This window comes from Cydia pomonella, chromosome 10, assembly GCF_033807575.1.
Source record: "Cydia pomonella isolate Wapato2018A chromosome 10, ilCydPomo1, whole genome shotgun sequence".
NCBI classification, from domain to species: Eukaryota; Metazoa; Arthropoda; class Insecta; order Lepidoptera; family Tortricidae; genus Cydia; species Cydia pomonella.
Window position 1 is genome coordinate 16,923,655 of NC_084712.1, and position 26,491 is coordinate 16,950,145.

The 26,491-nt window shown below is 36.1% G+C and overlaps 3 protein-coding genes across 8 annotated transcripts in view; all 3 read right to left on the minus strand.

The window, feature by feature from the left end:
* The window catches only part of LOC133522305 (oxidoreductase-like domain-containing protein 1), a 76,352-nt gene that overhangs the window by 38,351 nt on the left and 11,510 nt on the right, over nt 1-26,491 (minus strand). The window lies entirely within an intron of this gene.
* On the minus strand, nt 1,476-11,132 carry LOC133522292 (uncharacterized). Its single transcript, XM_061857575.1, has 5 exons — nt 10,665-11,132; nt 8,820-8,935; nt 7,270-7,455; nt 6,379-6,564; nt 1,476-3,850 (listed from the first exon to the last, which is right to left on the minus strand). The coding sequence occupies exons 1-5, from the start codon at nt 10,823-10,825 to the stop codon at nt 3,705-3,707; spliced, it is 795 nt and encodes a 264-aa protein (XP_061713559.1). The 5' UTR covers nt 10,826-11,132; the 3' UTR covers nt 1,476-3,704.
* LOC133522298 (uncharacterized) overlaps nt 11,653-26,491 on the minus strand; it is a 227,179-nt gene continuing 212,340 nt past the window's right edge. For 5 of the 6 annotated variants that reach the window (XM_061857580.1, XM_061857584.1, XM_061857586.1 and 2 more), the window contains 7 exons: nt 24,107-24,211; nt 15,817-15,966; nt 15,341-15,473; nt 14,703-14,981; nt 14,137-14,301; nt 13,667-13,832; nt 11,653-13,544 (listed from right to left, as the gene is read on the minus strand). In XM_061857580.1, coding sequence (XP_061713564.1) covers nt 12,034-13,544; nt 13,667-13,832; nt 14,137-14,301; nt 14,703-14,981; nt 15,341-15,473; nt 15,817-15,966; nt 24,107-24,211 — 2,509 coding nt within the window. In that variant the 3' untranslated portion in view covers nt 11,653-12,033. The remainder of the gene's footprint in view (nt 13,545-13,666; nt 13,833-14,136; nt 14,302-14,702; nt 14,982-15,340; nt 15,474-15,816; nt 15,967-24,106; nt 24,212-26,491) is intronic. The other variant, XM_061857582.1, reaches the window with a different exon arrangement.

The window sequence follows — 26,491 nt, forward strand, 5'->3', positions numbered from 1 at the left end:
TTTATTTATTTTTTACCCGACTCTCCAAAGTTGAGGCCTTAATGTTATATTTATCCGCTGCTTTTCTGTAAGACATTTTCTCTTCCAAAACATCTTTTATTGCCGAGGACATATTTTCTTCATTTATTAATGTAGACCTAGTCTTTTTTTTCTTGTAACAACGCACCATTTTTGCGTATTTTCTGAAATAAAAAAAAACCCTGTTAATACATGTACGTGTGGCTATATTCGTACAGTTACGGGGCACATTCGTACGCTTACGTTGCTTGCTAGTTATTCGTACGAATGTGCCCATCAGTAGGCGTACGAATCTGCCCCGAAGGTCAAAAATGAAAGATTTTTATCCACACACAAATCATGTATAAAAACCCACAAAAAAGATACATTATCATTATCGTGATCGTAGTTACTTACCAATTAGCAATAATCCAATATAATTTGTCACTTCACATAAGCACGAAACACCCGGAAACATCAACAAAATATTTACTCTGAGCGTGCAAAAACACATTACGTCCTCTCGCATTGCTCGCAATGGCCGCTCTGGCGGCTAACTTCGTTGACAACTGACGGCCACCCGAGCCTACTCACACACGCAAAGCCGTAATAAATACGTCGTTCTAACAGGCGGTTGTAGTGACTGTATGAAGCTTCCCCGTGTATGAATGGTGCCAATCTTCCCCTATAGATTCATGGAATGTGGAATGGGTATGTGCAGGTTTTTGGCCTTGCAGCTAATTCATTTTTGAAATAAGTTATTAAGGAGTTGACCCAACAGGCCTTGAAAGAGCTATTTCATAACCCTGTAATTAATGACTAAAAACGGGCGCTTAATAAATATTAAGACGTACAACTTCCATACAACACTGCGTTCCTCGAGTGCTTTTTTACTGTTTTTCCATTTTGGCTTTATAGGTATAAAATCTGTAACCTACTGCTATTTATGACTGCTAAGCGTAAAATCGGATTTTCCTGGCCGCTATCATATGCCCAAAAGTACTTCATGTTAAAAAGTAATTTATTATTTTTAAACCTTGGGTCAACATTATTTTCGTTCTCTTGTTTTCTGTCCCCCAAAAAATGTGACGGAGTGGTGCTTTTTGTATGAGATGAAATAAGTTTTAAATTTTTCTCATGTTAAATATAATCTAAAGCTAGAAAAACATACAATAGCCCTCTTTTTTTTATTTACACACAAATACAAGCGTAATAGTGACTAAGCCGGAATTGCTATATTTATGCTTTCCGTCTACTTTTAAAGTGTAATGTCTAATGTCGTTTACAACATTGACAAATCTCGCGATGTTGTCAGTATTCTTTATTTACTAGGCTCTGGTAAAAATAAAATATTTTTGTACCTAATATTATATTTATATCCATTTTCATGTTTACATATGCAGTTATTGCTACAGACAACTCGTATGGGGAAAATAGTAGGTATGTTTGTATAATATGTTACTAAAAATAAAATAATATTATGGTTTAAATTATATATTTATTGTTACAGATTGTTATATTAGTTCTATTTTTATTAAACAACATTTTTAACAAATTCTTAACTCTACAGCGATTTTGAGCCATTCTTAATTTCTCTTAGGGTGAAATCACCAAAAGATGACCAGTTAAGCGACTACCCCAACTTTAGTTTTTTTTTTACATATGTTGTAACCTATTTTTAACAACTTTAATTTTTTAATATGATTCAGCATATAATCTATAGATTAGAATGAATTATTCCAAATGCATATATTGTAATTCAGTATTTTTATAAAAAATATTATATGATGAAATGGGGCAACGTGAACGTTTTTACCCCAAAAGATGAACCAGTATAAAATCAATATAAAGTACCCTAATATTGAACGACAAGATGCCAATAGATGAACAAGTATAGATAGAGTATAACTTTGTCCCTTTTGTTAAATTCTGACCACGGAGCAATTACAATAGGTAGGGAAAAAATAGTGTATTAAATTATTTGTGCCGGAGAGAGAAAAAAAATGCCCTAGGTGGAATTTTGCTCCAAAAAGAAAATATGATCCTCAAATAAATTAAAACGACTTAATAAATTAACTTCTACACTTTTTAAATTTGTATTTGTAAATAATTTAAAAAAGTAACAAAGCTACCGATTAAAGATATAAAATTCACTATTTTTAACATTGAACTTGTTCAGTGTTGATAATGCTACTCAAAACATGAACGGACAAATTACTAGGTTCAAGTTTTAGACACGGTATTGAAGAAATGAACTATCAAAATTAATGCGAAATTCATGTATTGGAATTGAGCCCAAAAGATGAAAAGATGAAGTGAATTATCATAGTTCATCTTTTAGGGATAAGATTTTTAGTTGAACAGCCCATACTAAAATAAACCTTGAAATAACTGGGTTAAATAAAAGAAAGCTTTGTTCATCTATTCAAAAATTAAGGCCTAGCCAGCTATCAATTTAAAACATAAATTATGCGTCTACCTTTTCTATTAGATTTTATACAAACATTTGAAAAAACAAGCCCTTACCCAAAAGTTGACCGCCGGTCATCTATTGGCTTAAGCATACAATATTGGAACCATAACTTGAACTGCAAATATTTTAATAAAATAAGATATAATATGCAATACTTGATAACGAGAACGTTAGAGGAATTAGTCTAGAATCTTTTCTGTGTAAAATCATGTAAGTAAATGCATAATTCAATTACAAGCTTATACTTTGAAGCGCTAATCTTATTAAGATCTCCATACAAATGGCGATTTTCGTGTGGACCGCGCATTTTACCTACACACATATTATAAACTTTCTATGATATATTCACTAACCGAAATAACAGCCAACTCTTGGCGGAACTCGCGGTTATGTGGTCATAGATTAGTATATATTATTACTGTAATGTGGTGGCGTCACAGAAATATTTTTATCGTTCATTTTACACGAAACTTTTGCTATGGTTACTTTAAAAACAACTAAACAAATTCATTTTATACTTAAAACTAATTAGAAGATAAACTGTACGTCAAATGGCGGTAAATGAAAACTTTTTACACGCATATCACGCATCCATAGTTTTTTTTTAATTCAGAGATAAACTAGAGTCGAGGGCCTATTTCCGTATTATTCGATACAAACTAACATGCGAGATTTGTCAAAATTGTATGCAATTGACATTTCATTTCGAACAAAAAGACATCTCAACTGATTTTAGAATAGAGGTCAGAACGAACTGCTTTTTTTTCAGAGATGTTCCAAATTTTTATTGTTCCAAGTAGTTATGAAGCAATAACAACATTATCACAGATAAGAAATTTGTTGTAACAAAACAGTTTATTGTAATGTTGGCCATTATTTACCAACCTACGGATTTTGAAGGCATCATAGAGGGTTTATGATATGTGTGTAGATAAAATTGATAATGCGCCATGTTTTCTACTGATGTTTATGTATGTACTTTAATAAACAAATATTAATTCTGTAAACAAATCTCGTTAATTCATTAGAACTATATTTTTTTACCAGTTAGTAAACCGGCTCTTTCATGGAACTCCTCCCTTATGAGTCCTATGACTCGGAGACCCAGGCGTAAATAAGTTGTAAGTACATTTTGTCGCTATACTTATTCAAACTCATGTCTGATATACGTATCTAATATAGAGATACGAGGTTTGAGTAAGTATAGCGACGGTTTTTGGTTTATGGGTGTTCATCATTGGGGTGGTAAGTTAATTCGAGGAGCCATGATTATTTCCACTTTATCGTGGTGGCGCCGCGGGCAGAAAGCGGTGAGGCGGGTTGGCACGAAATTCCCATCTAGAAGTTTCAGGGGTGATACCAACGCCATGCATCCCTTTTCTAGAACAGAAGAATAGTTATTTGTTTTACAAGGGGGCAAAGTTGTTGTTTAACCGCTCGTGCTAATATTGATACCCGAGCAAGCGAAAGATTCCAAAATTGAACCACGACCGTAGCGAGTGGTTCGAGAAGTGGAATCTTGAGCGTTGCGAGTGTTTCAAGGCACGAGGGTTAAACAAACTTTACCTCCGAGTGAAACACATCATTTTTCACCACACCAACGCGAGGAAAATACTAACTATGAAATACCAAAAAAAAACAAACCAAATCAAATCCAAATGAACTTAATTAAAAATTAATCATCCAAAATCATCATTTAACACGTTGAACGCCATGGGGGGCACCGGCGACCTCACGAAGTCAACTGCAACACGCCATGGGGGGCACCGGTGACCTCGTGTTAAACCTGTTTTTAAGACGCTATCCTGCGCCGCGTGTAGCAGTTATAAGCAATGCGTTGTATGCAAGGGACCGGCATGGCGCTCGTTAGTAAAACGGTGGCTTGGGACGTGGGTGCAGTTAGTGACATAGTAGATTTGTTGAAAAAATGAAAAAAACAAGGCATTTTTTTCAAATCACAGCTTTAATTCTATAATTTATATAATTAAGTATTTGCAATAATTATATAATTAATAGAAATTGATTTCAATTATCTGGAGATACACGACAATTATCAAAAAATAAGAAAAAATAAATTTCCCAATGCAGACACACACCTGATACATGCATTCCACAAAAAAAAACATCATAAAAACCCAAAATTAACAAAAATCAACAAAAACAGCGTATCTTCTTGAACCAGTAGCAGGAATTGCCAAACCAAGCTATTGTCACACAATGCCAAAGCAGTTAAATTTTATATTATAAGCATATTTTAGTGGGTGCGAATGTGACAGTATAATGACCGGCACAGTGACCGGCGTGGCCGGCGGGGGGACCGGCGTGGCGTCATGGTAACGGTTTTTGAAATATGAACTTCACAGCGCCACGGGGGTCATCGGTGACCGCGAGTTTTTTTTTTTAATAACTTTTTAACTAAACCTCCAATAACAAAATAAAATATATATCTATATACATATCAAAGTAATAATTGAATTTACATCAAGTTTTTTTTTAAGAAAAAATGAATATTTTGGTCTGGCGTTTAACGTGTTAAAAGTCAATTCTACCAGCTAACATAAGGAAACGACAAATTTGCATCTGATTACTTTGCCCCAGATGTGGATAAAATGTAACTTTCTCATTAGTTTTTGAACAATCAAGAGGGCCTTTACCAGTTGGTGTTGTGAAAATTGATTTTCCGTCATGAATGTAGGCATGAGCGGTGGGTGGAAATGACCGAACACGATTTATGTATCTTTCAGTATGAGTAGCAGAGAAAGCGCTATTATTGTTTGTCCTTGTCACAGTCTTATTTTTTTATTCACCACCGTAAATTTTAGTATGATTTATGGTGGGCAACAAATAACCAGACCAAATTACGTAGGTTGTTTTTGGTATGTTGTCAGGAATGTTAAAACGTGTTTTAAATTTTGTCCGTCACGGGCGGACGCGGTATAGCACGTCCTCCTGCCATCCTACCGTCTATGTTTTCATGTAGGTAGTTTTTTAGGGTTCCATACCCAAAGGGTCAAACGGGACCCTATTACTGAGACTTCGCCGTTCGTCCGTCCGTCTATCACCAGGTTGTATCTCATGAACCGTTATAGTTAGCCAGTTGAAATTTCTACAGTTTATGTATTTCTGTTGCCGCTATAACAACAAATACTAAAAACAGAATAAAATAAATATTTAAGGGGAGCTTGGGACCTCATACAACAAACATATTTTTTTGCCGTTTTTATAAATAATGGTGAATGGTGCGACTCGCACTTGCCCGGTTTTTTTCTCAAGGATCAAATAGACAAGCGAATTTCTTTTAGATTGCTGCCTACTGAAATACAGTCAGCGTCAATAGTAGCGAACAAGATTATGCTTCGAATGTACCTATCTCTAACAGCTAAAATAAACAAGTGGCAGATTATTTTCTACCCACTAACTATTGATTAGATGTGGCATACACAACAAGGTCACTGTCGGGGACGTGACGCGCATGGTATGGCAACAGATACCTTAATCACCTGCAGAAATTCGTAATATATACATTTTGAATTTAAAACCAAGTTATCAAACGTTTTCATGCCATTTATGTGTTAAAAACAGCGTCACGTACCCGACACTTTTAGGGAATGCCTCTGATGCTTACTGCATGGACATCCAATACCACAATGTGTCAAAAATCGCATAGAGTTGACCAACATAAGTTCGCAACGATTTTGATAGCACACACAGTGCAAGTGGTATTTATACGTCATAATATCATAGAAGTTTGACACCGTTTTCTAAACAGCGGTGTGGTCGGACCTTTACGCAACACGTTACTTTTAAATCGCCGGTAGTTGGCCACACTAAAGGCTAAAATGTTTAAATTAAGTACCATTTCTATACAAAACATCATCTTACTTAAAATGTATCATATAATTACTCGCCTGGTAACTTCCTCCTAGCATCCACATTTTCAATCATGTAAACGCCACTTTTGCCAAGCAGAACCGATACAGTTTTAGCCGTCCCATTCCTTGTCTCCTCGGACTCCAGACTCGGTGCGTCCGTGGCTACACCCACCACGTGGCTCAGGTTGACGGCTATCCACGCCGCTAGATCGAAACCGATTCCTGAAATGTTTAATGTGAATGCGCTGCGAAATAATGAGAAACGGAGTTGGACCCAAATTTGTATAATTTGAACTAAAATCCCAGTCTAGGCGGGCTCGCTAAGATGACAATCGTTTGCGTTACGAAAAGGCTTTCTGTCTCTATCACTTTTCCATGTAAGTGCGATAGACAGCGTTTCGTTTACGTAGCGCTAACGACTGCCATCTTGGCTTGGAAGCTGGATAAAATTTCAAAAGATAACATTTTTGTTGTACTTAGTCAGCAGGATATTTAGTAGCTATGTGGCCATGCAAGATGTTCAAAATTATTTAAATACAACTTTTGGAATACCTTCACTTGGAAAGTTGGAATACCTCACCCGCTTAGCTTATAATAGGGTTGGCCTCTCGAAGTATTTTACTTTTATTTAAATCCCTAGAATTTTGTCAAATATTGTTTTTTTATTTTAGTTTATGACCTGGATGACGGCCTTTTAAGCCCAATCCAAACTCTGGGAGCTTTGTGGCCTAAACACGTTACTCGACTGAAAAGCACCATTGAGCATCGAATTATGCCACGATTGTATTAAATACTATTTTTCGAGCGGGCAGGTAAGATATTGAGAAGTAATATCATAGCTGACGATCACCATATTATTATCATTGATGGTTGATTGAACGACATGTAGGCATGTTGTATGTATGTACGACATTTACTAAAACTCACCAGGCATCTGACAGAAACATTTGTAGTTCAGACCATACGACGGGTGATCTGCCCATCCGAACTTGAACAAAATGAGCGTGGGCTGAAATGGTCCCTGTTCCACGGCGAGCCAGCGGCGGGCATCGTCCAGTGTTAGTACATGATTTGGATCGCTTTTCGTGATTGAGCTTAGGTCTATGACTACGACTGGAAAAATTGATGATAAGTATGTAATTTACTTAGGTAGGTGCCATCCTACCACCTTACATTACTAGTTTACTTAACTACGAGTACTCACATATAAGGTAATGTGAGTTAAGAGAAACAGCACCGAAATGTTTTAAAAATTTGACGCCCTAAGCAATTCTAGACAAGATTCGATCTGTTCTTGAAATGTTGGTATCTAAAGACCAGATACACACAAACACATAGATACACACACACACGATACACGAAGGGGATAAAGTACTGTTTTATGTCACTGGCGCGATATTGAATTCAAGCGCGCCCAAGACTAAATCAGCTTTATCTCCGAGGAGTATACTCCACTTTTCTTATCTCCTGCGAGACGAAAAAAAAAACTAAAGCTACTAGAAACAATATTTTATTAAAATAAATCAAAAATGAAAATGAATGATACACAGCCTCAAGCGTCTTGTAGCACCCGCGGCTTTTGTTTTTTTTTTTTTTCAATTTATTTATTCATAAACAATATTCAGCTTGTGGTGGCCAGTACGATTTTCAAATAAATTAAGAGAAACAGCACCGAAATGTTTTAAAAATTTGACGCCCTAAGCAATTCTAGACAAGATTCGATCTGTTCTTGAAATGTTGGTATCTAAAGACCAGATACACACAAACACATAGATACACACACACACACGATACACGAAGGGGATAAAGTACTGTTTTATGTCACTGGCGCGATATTGAATTCAAGCGCGCCCAAGACTAAATCAGCTTTATCTCCGAGGAGTATACTCCACTTTTCTTATCTCCTGCGAGACGAAAAAAAAAAACTAAGGCTACTAGAAACAATATTTTATTAAAATAAATCAAAAATGAAAATGAATGATACACAGCCTCAAGCGTCTTGTAGCACCCGCGGCTTTTGTTTTTTTTTTTTTCAATTTATTTATTCATAAACAATATTCAGCTTGTGGTGGCCAGTACGATTTTCAAATAAATAAAATCGATTTTTAAATCAGTGCGGCCGCCGCGCCGCGTGTTCCGCCGTACGGGCTTCACGAAATTAGACTTTAAAGACATAACAATAAGAACTATGAGAAGTGAAATCACATTAGAACCCGGCGAAAAATTTAGTACAATATTACTACCAAACTAAAGCCAAGGGCTATATTTGCTTTCGGTAAGGTTTTCATGATATAGGTATAATTTGGCATTGTCGAGCAGGTGGCGTGAAAAGCAAATTGTTTACTTTGACTCTTGATCATACTTACTGGCATTAAACACTTCAAGTATAGGATTGTCAGCCTTATCCGGGTAAAATCAACCAAGTTCAAGAAATACTTCTCGTTATTTCATTATTCTAATACTATAAATCAACTTACGCCTGGTCAGCAAGTTTTGAATTGGTATGGCTGCTGGCTTCACGGCATTCCAGCCGTAATATTGATAGTGAATGGCAGTGCCCATTTCAGGGAAACCGCAGTTGAAGCAGACCTGCCTGGAAATTGATTAAAGGGGACACTGGGCTGCTTGTTTCATAGTTATACATGACCACAGGCCAACTTTACCCTAGTGTCATAGAGGAACGCTCAAGCCATTAAGCGCGAAGAATTTCGTACATTGACCCGCCTGTACAGTCAGCATCAAAAGTAACGGATGAAACAACGTGCCAAAAGTATCTGATATTCCGGATAACTTCTCCAAACGTAGATAAATTTCTAAAATTCGCGTTCAAAAGTATATTTTTTACAGTCTTAGTTGTTCTATATTTCTTAGTTGTTTTATTTTTTATCCCTTTTTGTTAAGCTGTTACAGAATGGTAGAGATACCTACTTATGAAGCGTTATTTGATTCGTTACTTTTGCTTACTGTACGTATCTCTATCCCGCCGATGTTGCTGGCAGTTAATGACACTGGGCGAGCGGGATAGAATTACGATAGAGATAGGAACAGGCAGTCAAATTAACGAAATTCTTAGTGCTTAGCATTCTTATTTTACCGTAAAATCCTCCAACTTTGCGAACGACTTTACTTACTTACTTACTTAAAATCGGTTAGTGTAGGTAAACCGTTAATAAAGATAAATCGAACAATGATTCAACATCATTGAACTGTTCGTTTTTATCCGTTTTGGGCGAATTTATCCTCTAAGTTATTCTTATAATACCTAAGACTTGTACAAAAAATTATTTCAAACGGCTTTATATAAATAATTATAGTTTTACGCTGTGCGACGTTACGCCGGTAAATAGAAGAATAATTAAAAATGGGTATTTTCCAAATAGCAAGAAAATTTACAACATCCTACATGCTTGATTGAGAAACACGTAAAATAACCTGGAAAATAACAAAAATAATAACATTCGTGGTAAATAACTAATTTAGTAAGTATGTTGTCTCTTGAACAGATGCCTCGAGGTGGCAGAACTCTTGGAACAAGAACAACCTAGGCCCATCAGATATATTGATAATAGTCTTTGAAAAAACGAAGAAACGATTGATGTTACATCTCTTATTTGTATTTTTATGTAATGCTAATTGTGTAATTTAATTCTAATTTTAATTATTTTTATTGTTATTTAATGTTAATTCTGTAATTTAATTTCAATTGTTTTTATTTTAATTGTATATAACAATTTTATGAGCTCTTGGCCTGAATAAAACGTTTTTATTATTATTATTATGTATCGTAAAAACTGGGGTACATGGTACATATGCTGCTAAAGTGCAACGTACTACGACGAAAGTCAGTTCAATTCTTCGTACGAAGGTAAGGATAGATAAAGTAACCGAAAATCTGCGTTATTTAATTCCAGGCCAGGCCAAGTCGAAAATCATACAATTCCTTCGTACAAAAATTCGCATTTGGTAATTGACGAAGAGCAGAATAAGAGCACCAAACTTACAGTAACAAGTTTCGTGAGATTATTTTATTCAAGATATACGATTATTTTGTTAGTGCGACTGCGAGATTTGTTCGAGCCCTGGTTATCTAAATTAAAAGTAGCTTTGGACCCGGGTACGTCCTTAAACTACGTCTACAAGAGAGGTATAGGCATTGTGAATCGGTTTTTTCATTTAAAGTTTATAGTTTTTTGTCGGTAGGTACACCCGCACCCTTTAACTTACTGGAAATGCGGGGGAGTGAAACAGTTGAAGATAATTTTGTGTAAAATATACATGTAGATCAGTTTCACACGTTTACAATAAATAATTATTTGCCTTACCATTGTTTATGCGTTGCAATCTCTTCATAAATATTCTGCATATCCTTCCATAGAACAGGGTGCGAGAGGTCGAATATATCTACAGAAGGGTTCATAATGTGACCGATCACTCCTTCGCCTAATATTCTCAGAAAAATTAACAGGAGCATCTTCGTGTTCATCGTTGGATGGCGTATCGACTACTGATCAGTATAGAATGAATGACTCCGGTAAACAATCCGTATATATTAAGCATTCCTTACGTTGTGTGTTTTGGTTTGATTGATTGTTTATTGTTCTTTAATAAATAAACATTGCAGTTATATAAACATTGCGTCATATTCATTCACGTTATGTGTCGATGAATCAGAGTCACTATAATTTTAGTGAGTAGAAATTCAAACTGATGCTTATAATCTTAACCATAACTAGACCTAGAGATTTTTCTAGTACGAACAAGGCAACGCAAGAGACTTCCTTCTGATATTTAGTTCATCGATATATTGTATTATCGATATATTGTATTATCGATAACGTATAACTGTCATAATAATGTTTTAAACAAATGTGGCATGTTTGGTAATAAGTGAACAAGAATTACGAAACGATCACTTTATTAATATTTTCCTACATACTTTATTATAAAAAGAAAATCCATGATACGCAAATATACCGAGATTGCCCTCATGGCTCTCGCACAATAACCACCATACAGGTTTTTTTACATGATTCTGACGTCAAACTGCTTTGAGTCTGAAAAAACCACTTTTATTGACTAAAAGATTTTTCAACTTCCACTGATGTAATGGGAGCTTACCGGATACCATACGAATAAATAAGTAAATAAGCGAGAATATGGAAAATGATTAAGGTTAAAGGGTTACTTATGGATAGCAGGATTGTCGATGTTTTTATTTTGTCAAGCACTAACAAACAACATGACGTTCGTGCTAGGAAAATCTCTAGTTATAATCATAACGTACTTAATTCATGAAATAAAATGAGAGCATTTCATCAAACACTTTTAATATGTTAATGTTAACATAAGCAATAACCTTAACTTAAAAATAAGTAAATTGAAGAAATCATAAAGAAAATAGTTAAATAGGTATCCAAAGATTTCAGAAGTATTTGAATAATTTTGAGAAATATACAAAGAAAAAAAAAATACAAACCATTTGATCGCAATGAAAGTTTTGTGATCTTAAGCCAATTTTGCTTACATACAAAATTACTAAGATTCCACTAAATCGCAAGACTTACTTTTTGTTATACAACGAAACCTTAATCGACACTCCCAATTCGGGTATATATATTGCACTAGTCAAAGTAGGTACACAAATCTTAAATTAATCGTTGGTTTTGAGTACACATATAAAATATGGAAATTTCAATATAATCCTGAAGGCATATCTGCCAGTTTGTGAATGCCATAACCAGAAGACCCCATAGGGGACAAAGTTCGCTTTAAATCAGAATGGCTGTGTGTTCCAGTCATTACTAGACTTGTCATGCTTGCTGGTGCATCTCTCATGATGTGGGGCCCAGAATAAAACCCTGCGTTAACATGACCACGCTTCATAAGAAACGAGTTATTATATGAAGACGCGTTTTCAAAGGACCCAGTACTCAGTTTGGGATGAGGCAGATAAAATTTCTGCGGAGAATCTGGCTTGTTTATTGGCTCATCCTTTTTGCTCGAGGATTTTGAATCGTATCTCGGGTGAACAGCATTTCTTTTGCTATTCGATCGTGTTACTGGAATCAACGGGCTTTCTTTGCCAGCGTCGCTACTAGTTCTTGAGCAGGATCGCTGTCTCCTTTCGTAAGGCCACACTGGTTTCTTCGGTTCATCCATCATTATAATATCTACCATGGAATTCAATCCTTCATCAATCCTATCCAAGCTTTTAGTCAGTTTCTTAGACTCAATTAAGCTTACTATTTCATCCACGCGACTACACTTAGAATTAGATCTTTGAAGGGGTGTTCCAGTTCCAATATGGGAATTATTTGTTTCATTATAAAACATGCTGTCAATGTACTCTCTCTGTCTGGAACCCTTTTCAGATGTTTGAAATGACCCCGTTCTTTTAACAGACGTTCTTCTGCTTTCTTCTCTGGATCTTGTTCTTGAGCGTTTTACTTTATTATCTTCTTTTTCCTTCTCAGCTATTGAGTTGAACACAGCCCGGCATTCGTGAAAATCGAAACTTGAAACCGAGTTTTTCTTTACTATGGGATTTTGGCAGCGCGAGGCGCTGAGCAAGGAATCTGAGCCTTCATCGCTGGAGAAGTATGTATCGTCGTACAAATCAGGAGGCTTGTTATAAAGCAAACCCTGGTCAGTCGGTGGGACGAGTAAATGTATCAAGCTCTTGGCTTTTCTTGGTGGATGTGGGAGTATTTTGCTCGGTACAATTTCGGTCTCTTCGTCATCTTCATTACTTTCATTTAAGAATTCTGTACTACTCGTAATCTGGATGCTGTGTTTTGTGCTTGTTATTGAATCTTCCTTCTCAAGATGTCGATGCTTCTGGCATTCCATGGCATGAATGGAAACATTGATTTCAGAAGTTTCGTTGCACCGTGACGATTTGTCGTCATAAGTCCTGTTTTTAGCATACTGTTCGGATTCCGCGTCATTGACTATATTTCTTAGTTCCTGTATAACTTCATCTATTGTTGTTTCTTCTTCGTCATCTGATGACTTTTGGGTGCCATGTTTTTTTGTGGACTCTAATTTCTTGTGCAAGTTGCGCTTATTTCTTATCATATCGTAGGTTTCATTCTTGACATTAAATACCTCGTATACCATGGATTCTCTTTGTGCATCGCCTTCAGGACTCAGAGATCTTTCCGAGGAACTTATTCCTTCATCTTCCGGGGGCGATGACTCATCTAGAACAGATAAAAGGAATGTAAGTTCACAAAATTTATTAACCCACTGATATGCTTAGAAGGCTAAAAAGTTGAAGGTTTTTCCTTGATATACTTATGTAGTTATTGTTGTAGAAACTTACCTCTATTTTTGTGAACCGGGTTTTTTTTCTTGACCACGTAAGTCTTCTTGCGGTTGGAGTTGCCGTGCTCCGAGCGCAACGTTGAGACCTCTTCTTGAAGCTCGCAGCACTTTTCCTTCAAACATTTCTCCAATGAGAGCAGGATTCCTTTTTCCTCTTGAAGTATCTGTAAAGGGTAGGTCAAGAAATTATTAATTAAGTACTAATTTATTATACAACTTTAGTTAGGTAGGTAGGTACAAAAGTTTCAGATTTTACAAGTAGGCAGCCTCAATATTTGTGATGATGATTTTTAGTAAGATGTCAAAAATTCCAACGCTGTCATATTTTTCACCGATTTTAAATTAGTTTCTGCTTACACCTAGCAAAAAGAAGCCTATGTAAAACAAAATTCCTAAGTTATTCAAGTTAAAATTATTCCTATAAGTACCTACATTTGTCACAATATTTTTAGGTACTGGTTGTCTCACCTTAACCCTCTTCTCAAGCAAGTCCAGCTTGTGTCTGAGATCGTCCTTCTCCCTCTGCGCTTCGTGTGCCTTCTCGCTCAACGTTTCGATGTCGATCAACTGTTTCTCGTAGCTTTCTATCTCTTTCGTCACCTGTTCATTGGTGCTTGGCAGTTTTGTGACAAGCTGGAATAAAATTAAAAGACCAATGGTTATTATGTGTTAAAGTTACACGAACACAGTGTGTAAATTTACATAATTACATTAGGAATAATATATATATTTGGAAAGATTGTGTTAATACCTAAGGTTAATGATAAATGTCATCGTCATATCTCAAACAACTTGGCATTCATGCCCAAATAACTTCACATACATAGAATGTTATAATTATCGAAGGTATTTCACGGATTACTTTAACCAAGAAGTTTATGCTCATTAGTTACTTATTGCTGAATAAAACATATGCAGCTGCTTCTCTGATGATTTAGTCCTTGAGGGTTTGGCATATTTCATAAACTTGCAAACTTGAATCGTTTTTTTTTAAATTCTAGCTAGAATTAATTACTTCAATTGACGATACATACCACATTGCTTACCTTCTTCAAAGTGACAATATCGAATCCAGCTTGCTCCAACTCTGCTTGTATATACAGCTTCCTCTGTGGAGTGGGGGCACTGCAGAGCAGCGCATTTATGAAGGCCAGGCCTGCTGCTTGCAAGTCTCCTGAGCCTCCAGTGCTTTGGAGCATGCCTACGAGGAACCTGAAGCGGACTGGTTCGCCATAGCGGAGACGGAGGGTTGATAGGGCTTCCGAGACCATGGCATGGCCGCTGGCGGGCGGGTAGCAGGATTTTGTGAGCAGCTGAAATGGAGTAGTTGTTTAACAATGGATGTTTAACCCTAATGTGATTCCTATAAAGGGACTGTCCATTTAATCCTTTGAACACCACGTATGTCATGCGCGACGGGAATCTTGTCAAAATGCTTGTGTTTAGGCTATGGCTATAGCCACGCGCGCCAGTTGACATTTTTGGCGGTCAAAGGGGATAGATTCAGAGAATATATCATTGAGTGTAGGTTTTTAAATATTAAGGAGCTTGCGACTCATTACTGAACAAGACTGATTACAAATCATAGCACTCGTAACTCTGCTCAAGCTGAGCAAACCATTAAATTGCTTATCCACCAGCTTCACACAGTCAGGCTCAGAGTAGGACTGACCTGTAACGCCAGCACCCTGGACTTGTTGACAGTGGACATGATGCACACAGTCAGCGTGTAGACGCCGTTGGAGCCAGCCACCAGCCGCCTCACGCAGTCAGGGTACCTGCTGCAGCAACTCCAAAGGCATTGCCTGAAAAATTAAACAATATACTGATAAGAATAGTAAAGGTTCTCAATAGTCTTCTTGTAGCATTTAACTGCAGGCTTGGATAGTTACAAATTATATTTCAGTTCAAAATTAGGGTACAATATAACTAGTGTTGTTGACAAAGCTCGGAGTGATTCAGTACAAGCGGAGATGATATAAAAGGATCTCGAGTGGCGATAGTGAATTGAAAGATATAACCAGAAAAGGATTATCAATCCCGCTCCCACTTGGCTCAACTGCACATTGCGCAGGAGTTCTAGTAGCAGCTGTGCGTCATCTAGTGGCTCGCAAGCGAACTATTACACAAACTGCAACGTTGACTTACAAGCAAGCTAATTCATCAAGCAGCGGCCGTCGCCGCACCGCGGGTGGGCCTCTCGCCCCCTCCCCCACTTGGCTGAGCTGCACGTTGCGCAGGAGTTCCAGTAGTAGCGTCACGCCATCTAGGGGCTCGCAGGCGAACTCTTGGACGAAACTGAAACGTGAAAAATTTCATTTGTAAAAACGTAGAAGATTCATGGTCTTTTTAGGGTTCCGTACACTAAGGGTCAAACGGGACCCTATTACTGAGACTCCGCTGTCCGTCCGTCCGTCTGTCACTAGGCTGTATCTCATGAACCGTAATAGTTAGACAGTTGAAATTTCTACAGATTATGTATTTCTGTTGCCGCTATAATAACAAATACTAAAAACAAAATAAAATTAATATTTCTTTCCAATCTCGAGGTTCTCATCCAATCACCGAAGTTAAGCAACGTCGGGGGGTCAGTACTTGGATGCGTGACCGTTTTTATAGATAATGGTACGGAGCCCTTCCTGTGCCAGTCCGCTTCGCACTTGGCCGGTTTTTTTTGTAAGTAGGCAACTGCCTACTGCCTACCTAGACTAATAAATTTCTTAGTTTTGATATGGTAATCCAAGTTTCATGGTATTGTACCCCTGCGTAGAAATTTGTAAGCGTCTTTCTTTATGGTGGAACCAAATCTGTAGGTATTTAATTAAGGGAAAAAAGCTAGCGATACTTATAAGGCTTACAACAGAAATCACAGGCAAACCAAAAGTATACCCGTAATAAAGAGCTCTGTAGTCGTTTTTTTCTGATGATAAAGGACGAAACTTTGTTATAAGTACCTACAAATCTACGTAAGAATAACATGCAATATCTACATACGTATTTTTTATAGTATATTCATATTAAAATCGAAAACCTGATTAAAACTTTTTACTTTATTATATTTTTTTTATAAACCTTCATATCTCAGCAGTATCAACAAAAACTCGAAATGTAACTTTAATTAGACATCATAATTTTACCTCCATTATAGTGTGGCGCCACTGAACCATTCCCCTGTCATAAATGCATTTATTAAACGAAATAAAACAAATGAACCTAAAGCGAAAAACGCATTTGGCATACAGGGTGAACGGATGAACAATTATAATGGGACCACGGGCATATCATTACGTCTGATAAGTAATGTTGCTAATTAAATAAAAGTGCGCTTCGGACTCATTTCGTAGTATTAATTTACAGTACATATGGTGCTAGTTTACCGTCCTAGTGTGGTAACTCATATAGTGCTATGACCTATACGTGCGTCGAAAATTTAAAGGGCTATATATACTGTAAAACGTTGTAAGTAGGTAATCCCCTACTTTTCGCACTTGTATCGTAATGTACCATTACAAAAGCCATACACAAGTTTGACTTATATATTGTAATCCAATGGAAATAGCAAAAGATGTAGTTACTTTTGGTTTGGGGACTGTGGCGTCTAGGTAAAGAACTATAACTCGGTTACTTATTAGATTTTAGCAAAAATATACCATTTGTTTAGTTTAAGCTACCGTTACCTAGCATCGATTTCAAAAAAATATATATATGCCATGTTTCTTATTTTTTTTACTCAGTTAATGTCGTTTTTTTGACTTCTTATTCCCATAACCTCAAAATATATTCTTCTAACCCACTTGGATCTCTCACCCTGTATACATTGCTATTCCGAGTGCTTTTAGTATGGTACGGCACCATTAGGGCGGAATGGCACGGTGCAATAATACTGCCATGTAATTTGGCGGCATAAGAAATATTTCTGTCACAAATTGCCACGGAATCACTCGTCCTAGCAATTTGAAATGTAAAAAGTGTTGAGATGTGGGTTAAGTTACAAGCGGAATTTTTTTGAGCTACGTATGCCGTCTAGCTATGGAGTCAATATACAACAAGATATTTTTTTTTTATATTTAAAATACTAAGTACAAAATAGGTATTTTAAAAATAGAAATACTTTGTGATAATAGGTCACACACTCAAAACAAAAAACAACAAAACAAAAGGTAACAGGATAGAGGGTAGGATGGACTTTTAAGCGGTGGTTTTAATGGTAAATTTTTAAAAGCATTTATATAGATTTGTAATGTTTTAAAGCTATATAAGTATATGTTTATCGTTGGTGTGGTGAAAACGTCTCGTTTGTGTTTCACCAACGCTAAAAGTTGTGTTCACCTCTCGTCCTTGAAACCCTCGCAACGCTCAAGATTCCACTTTTACACTAACCACTCGCTACGCTTGTTGGTCATGTGCGACGTCAGTAACAGATTCAACAGTTTCATGTTAAAATAATGAGAGAGTTGCTAGGATTGTAACGTCAGAAGAAATTGCAACTCCTACCTAAGTCACCTATTGAATAAAAAGTATTTTGAAAATAGAAAATGGGTTCCAATAACTGTTTGTAATAAAATACAAAATATGTAGTTTTCTTCAAAACTTAGGTATTTTCCGTTTTGTATTTACATTTTAAATAAAAGTATTTCAAATAAGTCACATATCTGCTTGTAACAGAATAGAAATATCGGAAACTCAAAGCAACTGTATGGCATGTAGGTATAAATCTCGTGATATAATGTAATTCATAATCAATAATTTTGCAAGTTATGTTTATAGGACTGACTCTCAAATTTTTAAAGTTCTTAATTCACCTCTAGCACATGATGGAAAATTATCAGCATCTGCCATAAGATTTTGTGTTTGAAAGAGCATACCTGCAAGAGGCTTACTAGATTTTGTGTACCTATATCCACACAAAAAGCACATACCACCACAAAAAGCCACATATTTTGACTAAAGTGTAGAATTTTTGAAGATTTCTGAGATTTGACAACTTTCTGACAGTTCGAGCCATATGGTCAACATCAGAGTCTCAGGCGTCCATAGGCCATGGAGACTGCTTACCATCAGGCGGGCCGTACGCTTGTTTACCACCTACGTAGTATAAAAAAATAGAAATATGATAGTATGAACGAGATGCATATAAAGTAAGATACGCTCACGCTAACGAATTTTGTCTGTGCCAAACTCGTGGTAAGGCTATTCGCTTCAGTTTATCCCCCGCGCCGCAAACGCCGCCACGGCAATAAGCTAACCGCGCTTATCCGAGTGAGATGTAATTAGGACTACCTCATTATTAGAAACACGCCACTTTATAACATAATGCACTTGAAATGCTCTTCTGTAATGCAGTTTTAACTGAAGCGTGATTATATTTTGCATTGTTGTGCTTTTATTTATACCCCTACCATACATACTAATATTAAAAATGCGAAAGTATCGGCCCGATTCGAAGAGTGAGATACGATAACGATGAGTTTTGCTTTAGATAAGTTCTCATTTAGATATCGTTTGTATGTCGTATAATTGACAGAAGCAGCTCGATTCGAGCAACCATTGTCACTTTGACGTATTATATAAGAAATATCGTAGATAGATCTTATTAGGATCACAGCGGAATCGAAATAAACGTCAATTTTGACATTCCCTTTAGCTATCGATTTTTTAAAGATCTTTCCAGGATCTCAAACGTGTCTTAATCATTCTTTGAATCGGGTCGTATGTCTGTCCGTCGGCCTTTTTTTGCAGGTAGTAGCACGTGCGGTTTTACTTACCTATAAATTACAACAGACAGTTAACCGTAAGGGCCAGCTTGAAAACTAAAGTATATGTTATTTATGTTCATATTGAATGTAATGTAAAAAAGTTCTTGGCAAAACAAAACATTTTTGATACAAGCTTTTATCGCTGACTGTACTTATTTCTTTCCACAGGCAACTAATACTCAAACCTAAACACAATTAGTTTGCGTTTTTTTGTCACAGAGTTCCTATGGCCACCTTCTGTCTCCATCATCAGATCAGCTCCATGTTATCACAATATTGCATTGTCATGCGAATTAAAAATGTGGGCAAAATTTTAGCTCAATCGGAAATCGGGAAGTGGGTCAAATTTAGCTAACAAGATTTGACCCACACTAACAAAATAACATATATACTAACAGGGCAAAATAAAAGCTTGTAAAAAGCACTCCGTCGCAAAAACTAGCCTTTAAGTATGAAGTTAATCCTAAGCAATTATCTACAAAGATAGTTTATTATAGATATAACACAACATTACGAGTATAAACCAAGGTATATTTAATAGTAATAAACACACTTTAAATTAATTACCTCTATTGGTAATAAATTGATAAACTTTACGACCTTAAGATTATCCTGAACGATCTGAACCTAATGGGTCTATGTTCTAAGTAATACGAGTGTGTAATGTGGCTATCGATTCAGATTGAACAACATGTCACGATTTGATATTTTTTTTAAACGACCTTGAATATCGCTCACTCTGATTGGTACTTCAAAATGAAATAAAAATCGTGCGTGAAAGAGGATACTTACGGGAGCTAAGATTTAATAAATTAAATAATTAATAGCCCCACAGTAACCTCAAGAGAAGGCTTGTGTTGTGGGTACTCAGACAACGATATATATAATATATAAATACATAGAAAACACCCTCTGAGGAACAAATATCCGTGCTCATCACACAAATATATGCCCTTACCGGGATTCGAACCCAGGACCATTGGCTTCATAGGCAGAGTCACTACCCACTAGGCCAGACTGGTGAAATAGGTGAGGCTAGGTGAATATATCCGTCTCGCTAACGGAAGCGTCTCCTAAAACTAGTGCGATAAGAAAAACGCTAGGTTAGGCCAAAAATCCTATCGTATAAATCTCAAACAACTATATTTCGTACTCGACTGTTTCTTCCTCCAAAACTTAACGTAATGTAAAGAAATTTTGGGATCGAAATGGTAATAAATTATCTGTGTCGGACTGTTTGTCTTTTTACGCTTTGATGTCAGTTTTGAATACCATGCTTCTCTTTGCGGCCTAGTAAATTAGGCCGTTTTGCGAATATTTGAAGTGCACTAGTGCCTTAAGAAACAATTTTTTTTTTTAATCTATGTTGAAAAAAATCATTGCTCTAGCTTCAAAAACCACGGAGGAAACAGTCGAGTACGTTTGTATAGAGAATGATCACTCCTGTTGCCTCTAAAGGTCGTATCTAAATCAGTTCAAAACTATAACAAGTTGAATCTGAATCAAGCTCCAGTAAACTTAAGTGGGTTTTTTTATATAATAAAGTCGTGAAAGTGAGATTTAGAGCTACTGTAGGCAATTAAGTATTGTAGGGTATTTTGTGTTAAAGTTTAGTCAAAGGTCCCACTTTGTCGCTTACTATAAGAGCTAGTTTTGATCTTTATACGAATACCTTATGGCAAGGCGACAAAGTGGCATGTTTTGTCGGCTGCGGACACATTAATTACAGTTTTATGCATCAACAACACTGAAGAAGTCGACAAAGTTCGGTCGTATAGTCTTAGCCGTTTATTCATAAAACTTAGCAAACCTCTGTTAAGTTTTGTCTCACAAACACAAAAGTCGAAATGACGGATAAGGACAAAGGATTATCAAGGGCTTGTTAGAGTTGACAAGCGTTTATCAATTGTAGACGGCAACACAGAAGCCCATTGGCGCGAAGCACCGTGTCAAGTTTCCATTTTTAGATTTAAGCCACTAGATGGCAGACCCTTCTATGGGAAATAGAGCCACCGTGAAGAAAAAGAGGCAGGAACTGTTTGGAAGCGTGAATTGTTTTTGCTTTCGATTCAAGTGACGAAATGGCAGACCCTCCAACATGCACGGTCTCTATGAGAAATAACCTAGCTATATGAGAAGTTTAGTGATACTATACTTGGATGTCGCAAGAAATATTAGCAAGCAATATTTTTCTTAGCTGTAAAACAAACATTACATACACACCTACACAAATGTGTATAATTATGTTCCCGTTATATATTAAAGTAGGTGCAGTCGAAGTCAAAGACTTTTCAGCCACTAATTTGCTGTACTTCTGATACCGTAAAGCTCACATTTTCAAGTCAGAGATATGTTTAAATTTTTAGCCTTATTACAAAAGAGTAAGTAACAAAAGTACAAATATATTTCTGACGTCAATTATACCAATTAAGTTTTAAATTTACTACTAAAGACTAAGACTGTCTTCTCCGAGACTACGGGGACAACCCCGTCCTCAAAACGTCGGAGGTAAATTTAAAACTCCATACGCGATTAAGTCCCGTTTATATAATTCAATAATGTGTAAAAATTGTGAAAGTTTAAATCAGTGTTATACCTATTAAATCATAGTATTTTTTGTAACAGTTGTATAAGAAGGGTCAAAAAAGGCGAGTGGCGTGAATTACAATGTGAGCTGGAGCCGAAGGCGTAGGCGAACATTGTAAAGGATAAAGGATCCTTTAGCCTTGAACATTTTTTGACATACTTATACAACCTTGCATACAATACTTTTCCTACGAGTCAACAAAAATAATACTTTAAACTAGTAGATTCATATAGGTAAACAAGCCAAAACTACAGTTAAGATACGCGAGCAACCTTCTCATCTGGTAACTCATGAGGCCCTGGTACTTGCTCCATGCTAAATTAAATTTTTGAACAGTTTCTTTTCGATTTTGGCCACAGTAGCCTATGGAGACTAACAAGCAACGATAAGCGGCCTTCGTAGTTTATGGGTGTTTCTGACTTATGAAGCAATTGTTTCTACTATGCAACCAAATCAATATTTTGTAAGTTGGCAGCAATGCACTTAATTTAAAACGGTGTACGTTTGATTTTTTTTTTTAGGTTGGTTGCCATTAATCACAGCAACGTTATAGCGATTTTAAAGCACAAGTGCTGTTATGAGGAATAGACACTATAGACTTTTCTTCAAACATTTTATGTATGATCTTATATTCGTGTTCATTAATGTATAATTGACAGATAACAGGAGAGGAGTAGGAAAAATGTTTAATTTAATCATTAATGCAGCCAGCCTTATGGGAACCCTTCCACAGGGTTCTGACCTGGGTGATCTAGCTTAATATAAACATATTGGGCTAGGTCACTCATGTTACCCTTTTTTTTAGGTTTTAATTTTAGTTTTGTAGGTAGTTTTAATTTTAGGTTACATTTTATACTAAGTTTGTTATTATTTAAATATAGTCACATATGTTAATTAATTTAGCTTTTGAATTATTGGTATATCTAAATAAAGTGAATAATTGTTATTCTTTAGAGAAATAAAAATCATTAATTATTTTAGGGTAAGGTTAATACAGGTAAGTATGGCTGCGGGATAAGTACGGCTGGCCTTCACGTAAGCGCCTGTTTACACATTGATTAGTGTTTATATTGCAAAGTAATAAACAAACACCAATGTGTAAACACGCCTCAATGTGAAGGCCAGCCACACTAACCCGTATTGACCTTACATAAAATATCTCTCTGAACCTAAGTGTACTCCTAATTAAAAATACTTACTTTTAATATAGATAAAGTTAATGTTTCCTTAATGCCTTTGATGCCCTATAAAACCTAGAGCCCCTTAGATTATAAAATTTGTTACACTTATCCAGTTTTAACTTTGCGCGAGTCAATTAATGGCTTTATAAACTATTAATTGTTATGGTTTGCGCATAATGGACCACTTAGCCATTATGTTATAACCGTTGTAAAATACTTAGTTTAATGGCTTCAGTAAAATGCGATGGTATATCTAGTTGAACTTAATTAATCGATGAGAATTAAAAAAAAATCATCACACCAGCTCGTAAAGGTTGTCTTTATTGTTCAAAAACCGATGAGAAAATTGCGTTTTGTTTACAAGAGTGGGAAAGTAATCGGATGCAAATTTTGAGTGGTTTCTTCATGTTGGCTAAGCTAAGGCTGAGGGATTAATTTAAATGATATATATTTTATTACATTTCTTACAAATCTGAACATTCTTGAGCTCATTTTACTTAGAATCGACAGCATTCTCTATCCTACCATTAAAAAAGATGTTCCAAAATGTCCGTTTTATTACGACATGTTTTGGTGTTATTTTTTCACTTGTATGTGCGTGACGTAGTAGAAACTACAATTTCCATACAAATGTATGGGACATTTTTTTTTGCGTCAAGATTAAATATGCTAGTGATTCTGAGTTGAAAGAACCAAAGAAAACCAGGATCTGTGAGAATCAGGTCTTCATTATATTTTATTTGAAAAAGCTCAAATACGTACTTCGATCGGACACAGTTATAAAGGAAGAGCGTCGCTCGCTTTCCTCTACAGACCGTCTCTAATTGGATTATGTGTACAAAGTTCCCCACCCAAAAATTGTATATTCCGGTCTTCCCCACTTTGACCTTAAAGATGGGAAAAGGAGATCTTACCTAGGGAATGAAAGTCTTAAATCAGCGCGTAACTTAGTGAGCAGCTCACTCGGAGTCCCGAATTGCCGCAGGCTCATCTCTTCGCCCATACCGAGGCATGGATTTCTGTAAGAACATGAAAGAATATATATTGATTGATTCATCAATGTGATCGGCATATAAAGGATGACTCATGCTAGAACGGTCAGGGTCCGGGTCGAGACGTCCAACACTTCAGTTTTCTATTAAAAGCATCACGTGGTAACCGATCGCCCACGATAGAAAACGAAGCGTCATAAGCCCTCGGCCCGGGCTACAATTATAAATATAAAGACAGAAAATGTATAACAAATTTTCAAAACCCATGTATTATATGTTCAATTAACAATTCATAAAAAAACCTGAGTTACTGTCTCAATTTATAATGAGAGCCTTCATTTGTAAAACGCCAAGATGTAAGATGCTAGGAAATATCAAATTGAATACAAATGTCTTGATAAAATGACCTATTTGACGTTTAGTCTAGTAATGCAGCCGGCAGCGTTACTACCGCAATACAGCGCGACATTACTGCCGGATATTAATGTTGCTGCCCGGACTTTTGACATTTACGGCAGCAATATCGCACTACAATGCAGCAGCAGTAACGCTGGTGCAGTCTGAATCCGAACGGTACCTTTAGAAGTCATACATTATTTATGACTTATAAGCGTAAAATCCCAGTTTTATGACCGCTGTTTTATGCACAGAAGTACAATAATTGAAAAATAAAGCGTTTTACGTTTTCTTATTTAATGGCGCCATCTAGTTTTAACAGTACATAACTTTTTTAAGGGATCTAAATGCATTATTTTGCTTTAAATCTGCCTTTACGACAATAACGGCAGTCAGACAAGTCTCATTTTGTTTTAATTACAATTGTAAGTCCAATTACAAATATCAGTTACAGTTTTCATACGCAAATAACTGAAATGGCAAAGTAATATTTAATATAATTATATCATCTAAAGCGTTGATGATTCTCGCGGCGTTGTAAGGGGGTTGTCAGTCTTCTTTATTTACTACTTCTCTGATAAAAATAAGAATAGTAGATTGTTAACCAAGGGATGAAATGGTGCATTTCACCCGAGATAAACACTCTACTTTCATTTCCGAAAAAGTAAAATACATGTGAATAAAAAAAATACACGGCTAAGTATAAACCTGAGTGGTATTTCTTGAGGGTACTTTCAAATAACATCTTAGGTAAAAATATCGTTATTTATGGAATGGAGACTTCATTATCACAATGGAAACTGTACAACACAGCTATTTAAAGCCAAAATTTTAATTGCTTGTCGTAAAAAAGAGAAAAAAATGTACTTAGAAAGTACAGTGCTCTAGAGCAAAAACGTATCATTTTCTGCACACTTTTTAGAACAACAACGACCCATTTTCAGAGCATGTGAAATGAAAATATAATTTGTACCTACCGGCTTCTCAAGAAACAGCTTATAAGTCTAATCGCAAAATCTGAATACGATCAAAGGCTTAAGTCGACAATTTTGTGAGGAAATTTATTAGGTACCTACCTGCTTTCAATATTGAAAATAATGTTCCCAAATATGAACCATGATTATTTTAATAATACGTATCTCACACAAAAGAACACTTTCTAATTCCATACTTGGCCGGTGAATAAAATGAAAAGACTTGATTGTGTCATACTTTTATGGAAAACTATTCAAATGGAAGCGACTTTTACTTTTCAAACGCCTGTAAGTATTTCACTTTTCAACGTATCAGAAGAAACGTAATTATGCAATTTATAAGCGCAATGCGAATGCCTATATTCATTCAAAGTTCCTAAGATAACCAAACAGGATAGTTTGAAAGGACAGTAACAATAATGTATCAAGCATTTTTCCTTGGTTCTTGGAACTCTCAAGCAACAAATGTCTGACAGATTAGAGACATCTGCAAAGTGAAGCGTTTACTGCCCGAGTTTTCCTGCTTGGCCGTAAAGATACCGTTTCTTGGACTAACACCATTTTGCACAAAACCAGAAATCTTTTACGACGTCACCCAGCGACCAAGGTCTAAAGGCAGCTCTTCATAATAACATTACTTAAGTATTGGTTGATCATAATGGCATTACATATTAAGATATAGTAATCACATGTTACATTTCCGAGTCTGACAAATAATTTTATGGAAAGTAGAAACAACAAGTAGAGTAAATATAATAACATATTAAGCCTGATCAGTAATATATGATCACGCGCCATATTGCGGAATTTCATTAGAACTAAATTTTTCATACAAAACTGAACTGTCACCCTATACATGAGAATAACAGCGCCCTCTTGACAATGATCATATATTTCTGGTCGGACTTTAGATGCCTTTTCCTCGAAAATTCGAAAA